This window comes from Littorina saxatilis, linkage group LG10 (genome assembly GCF_037325665.1).
Source record: "Littorina saxatilis isolate snail1 linkage group LG10, US_GU_Lsax_2.0, whole genome shotgun sequence".
Classification (NCBI taxonomy): Eukaryota; Metazoa; Mollusca; class Gastropoda; order Littorinimorpha; family Littorinidae; genus Littorina; species Littorina saxatilis.
Genome location: NC_090254.1, coordinates 39,801,519 through 39,804,357, shown reverse-complemented (window position 1 = coordinate 39,804,357; position 2,839 = coordinate 39,801,519). Strand labels below are relative to the sequence as shown.

Below are 2,839 nucleotides of genomic sequence, written 5' to 3'. Positions count from 1 at the left end.
AATATTACAATTAAGTTCTCATGACCCACAATCTTGACAATAACTGAAATAATGACATCAGTGACTATGCCTTGAAGCTCTTGGACAACATTCAAGTGTGTGATATTTATACTGATATTACTGACTTGAAAAATAACTGTGAAGTAAAATGCTTATACTGTCTTAATATATTGTTTAAAACGTTCGCCAGAGACGTTTCTGTTTAATTTTGGTAGCAATTATTTGAGCCTCGTGCTTTTGTGTTTCTTCATCTTGCCCTTTCTATTGTAATTCGGACTGTTGGATAAATATGTATTTAAACCAAAAGAAGGCGTACTTCTCTTTTTAACTGTCAATAGTTCGATGAAACAACGCATCAGTTCAGGCGCAGTCAAGTCCAGACAAGCCCCTGTCAGTCACTCCAGTACACGCGTTCGGAATGCACGACAAGCTTGATACGGTTAGTTAAACACTTCCCCTCCGCCTTTGGTAACTTGACACTGATAGCGCGGCGGGGAGGTAGCTCAGTTGGTAGCGCGCTGGCTTTGTAGCCAGTCGGTCGCTATCAGCGTGGGTTCGATCCCCACGTTCGGCGAGAGATTTATTTCTCGGAGTCAACTTTGTGCAGACTCTCTTCGGTGTCTGAACACCCCCGTGTGAACACATGCGCACGAAAAAGATCCCACGTTCACAGCGAAAGTCTCAGGGCTTGGAAAACACGAAGACACGCATGCATCATCTCTCGTCTCCGATTATAATGATCGTATTTCGATACTTTGACGAGACAAACCCAATGCTGGTGTGTCGAAGAAGACAGCCACAGCGGGCTTGTTAACGTTCGAATCAAAGTATCACACCATAACTTCAACGTATTACCAATACCTGTCCCAATATAGACCAGTTGGTCTAAGAGGACGTTAAACCCTAAAAGTCAGTCACACTGATAGCCGAAGGCGCAGCTCCTTTGCCCAGTCCATAAAACAAGAGGCACATACAATACACGCACAGGGGTAGAGGAGACGAAATAGGTGAATAAGAATAATCAGATATTGCGAGAGTGTCGGGCTGGTGTGTGGCTAATGACCTTGACCTTAACGTCACTAAAACCAAGGAGATGGTCTTTGACCGTAGGAAGAAAAAGACTCCCCTCTTACCACTCACCATCAGCGGTGAGAACGTAGAGCAGGTTGATTCCTTCAAATTTCTAGGGGTGACCATCTCCAATGACCTTAGCTGGGCTGTTCATACTGACCTTTCAGTAAAGAAGGCCCATCAGCGTCTCTACTTCCTGAGACAGCTGAGGAAGTTCAAAGTGTCCTCCTCCATCATGTCCCAGTTCTACAGGGCTGCTGTAGAGAGTCTCCTTACCTTTTCTATCACGGTTTGGTACAGCAGCTCCTGCCAGTTTGAGAAAGAAAAACTGGAGAAGGTCGTTAGGGCTGCCAGCAGGATCATTGGCAGAGATCTCCCCTCTATAGACTCCCTTCACATCCTGCGCATGATGAGGAAATGTAGGTCCATCATGCAGGATCCCACACACCCGGCTGGTCATCTCTTCCAGCCTCTGCTCTCGGGGCGCAGGCTCAGAACCCTCAGATGCCGTACGGCAAGACTCAGAAACAGTTTCTACCCCCAGGCTGTCCTGGCTTTTAATAACCGGTAAATGAACTCTACAGACTGTGACACGTTTTAGGATGCTCTAGGAGTATGGTTTTAGTAGCTGACATTACATACTGTGATATATAGAGTGGGTTTTAGCATGGTGACACCACTGTGACGCGATGAAGCCAGACTATGTTTTAGCAGCTGGTTATATTACCGGAATACACATCTAGTATGTTTTAGTAGTTTTAGTCGTTCTTTAACCACTGTGATGTGTTGGAAGAGTTTATTTTTATGTGCTGTTTTAGAGGTACATTTTATCAGTATGGAACATGTTCAGTTCTTACAGTAGTTGATAGTGGGGGGGGGGGGGGGGGATCCTATCTTATTCTGCGTACTTTTATTGTGGTTCCGATAGCTCTTAGAGTTTCATAGTTCTCACCATGTCTGTATAGTGTATGTATTAGTTACTGTGATACCAAATTGTCTTACCCATGTATGTATGATGCTATGCGCCAGTGATGTATGAATGCTATTTATTTTTGTTTTTATCACACAGCAAGCTGCTTTCCTCGTGTATTTTTTATGTTCATTCATGTATTGTACACTTGGCAATAAATTATCTATCTAAATTATCTATCTATCTATATGTAATAGTTTTACTGCATTATAACAAACATTTAGGTGTTAATGTTGCTATTTTAAATTAAAGCCATGCTTTTTTTTGTTTAAACTGTGGCGTCATTTTCTGGTTTTGTTTTTGTATCCGGGGTTGTAAGAATTTACATGACAAATACAGGCATGTGATCATGCAGCCGAGTTGCAATGAGAAAGGCAACACAGATTCAGGCAGTTCGAGTTCATCATTAAAATTGTCTACTGTTGGTCTTTGGCATGGTGCGTGTCAAGACCTCACAGTCATGCTGGGAAGAAACCCTAGGTAGTGGAAGGTTACCGCTGTTCTCCCCTCACACTCTCTGTATCTCTCACGGTCCCTCTTTCTCCTCCCCCCCCCCTCTCTCTTGTATCTTATAATAAATTTAGAGTACAAATATATATATATATATCTCTTTCCCCCTATCTCGATTTCTCTCCCTTTCCCTCCTCTCTCTGTTTCCCTCTTTCCTCTATCAATAAATTTAGAATACAAATTTTTTTTCTCTCTCTCTCTCCCTCTCTCTCCCTCTCTCTCTCTCTCTCTCTCCCTCTCTCTCCATTTTAGAATGCAGTGAACGTTTCGACATTTATAATTGTTACA

At 42.9% G+C, this 2,839-nt stretch overlaps 1 protein-coding gene across 1 annotated transcript; it reads left to right on the top strand.

Annotated features, from left to right (window-relative positions):
* Positions 1-1,093: 1,093 nt before the first annotated feature.
* LOC138977863 (uncharacterized) lies at positions 1,094-1,642 on the top strand. The gene has a single exon (XM_070350469.1). The coding sequence runs from the start codon at positions 1,094-1,096 to the stop codon at positions 1,640-1,642; it is 549 nt and encodes a 182-aa protein (XP_070206570.1).
* Positions 1,643-2,839: the final 1,197 nt, after the last annotated feature.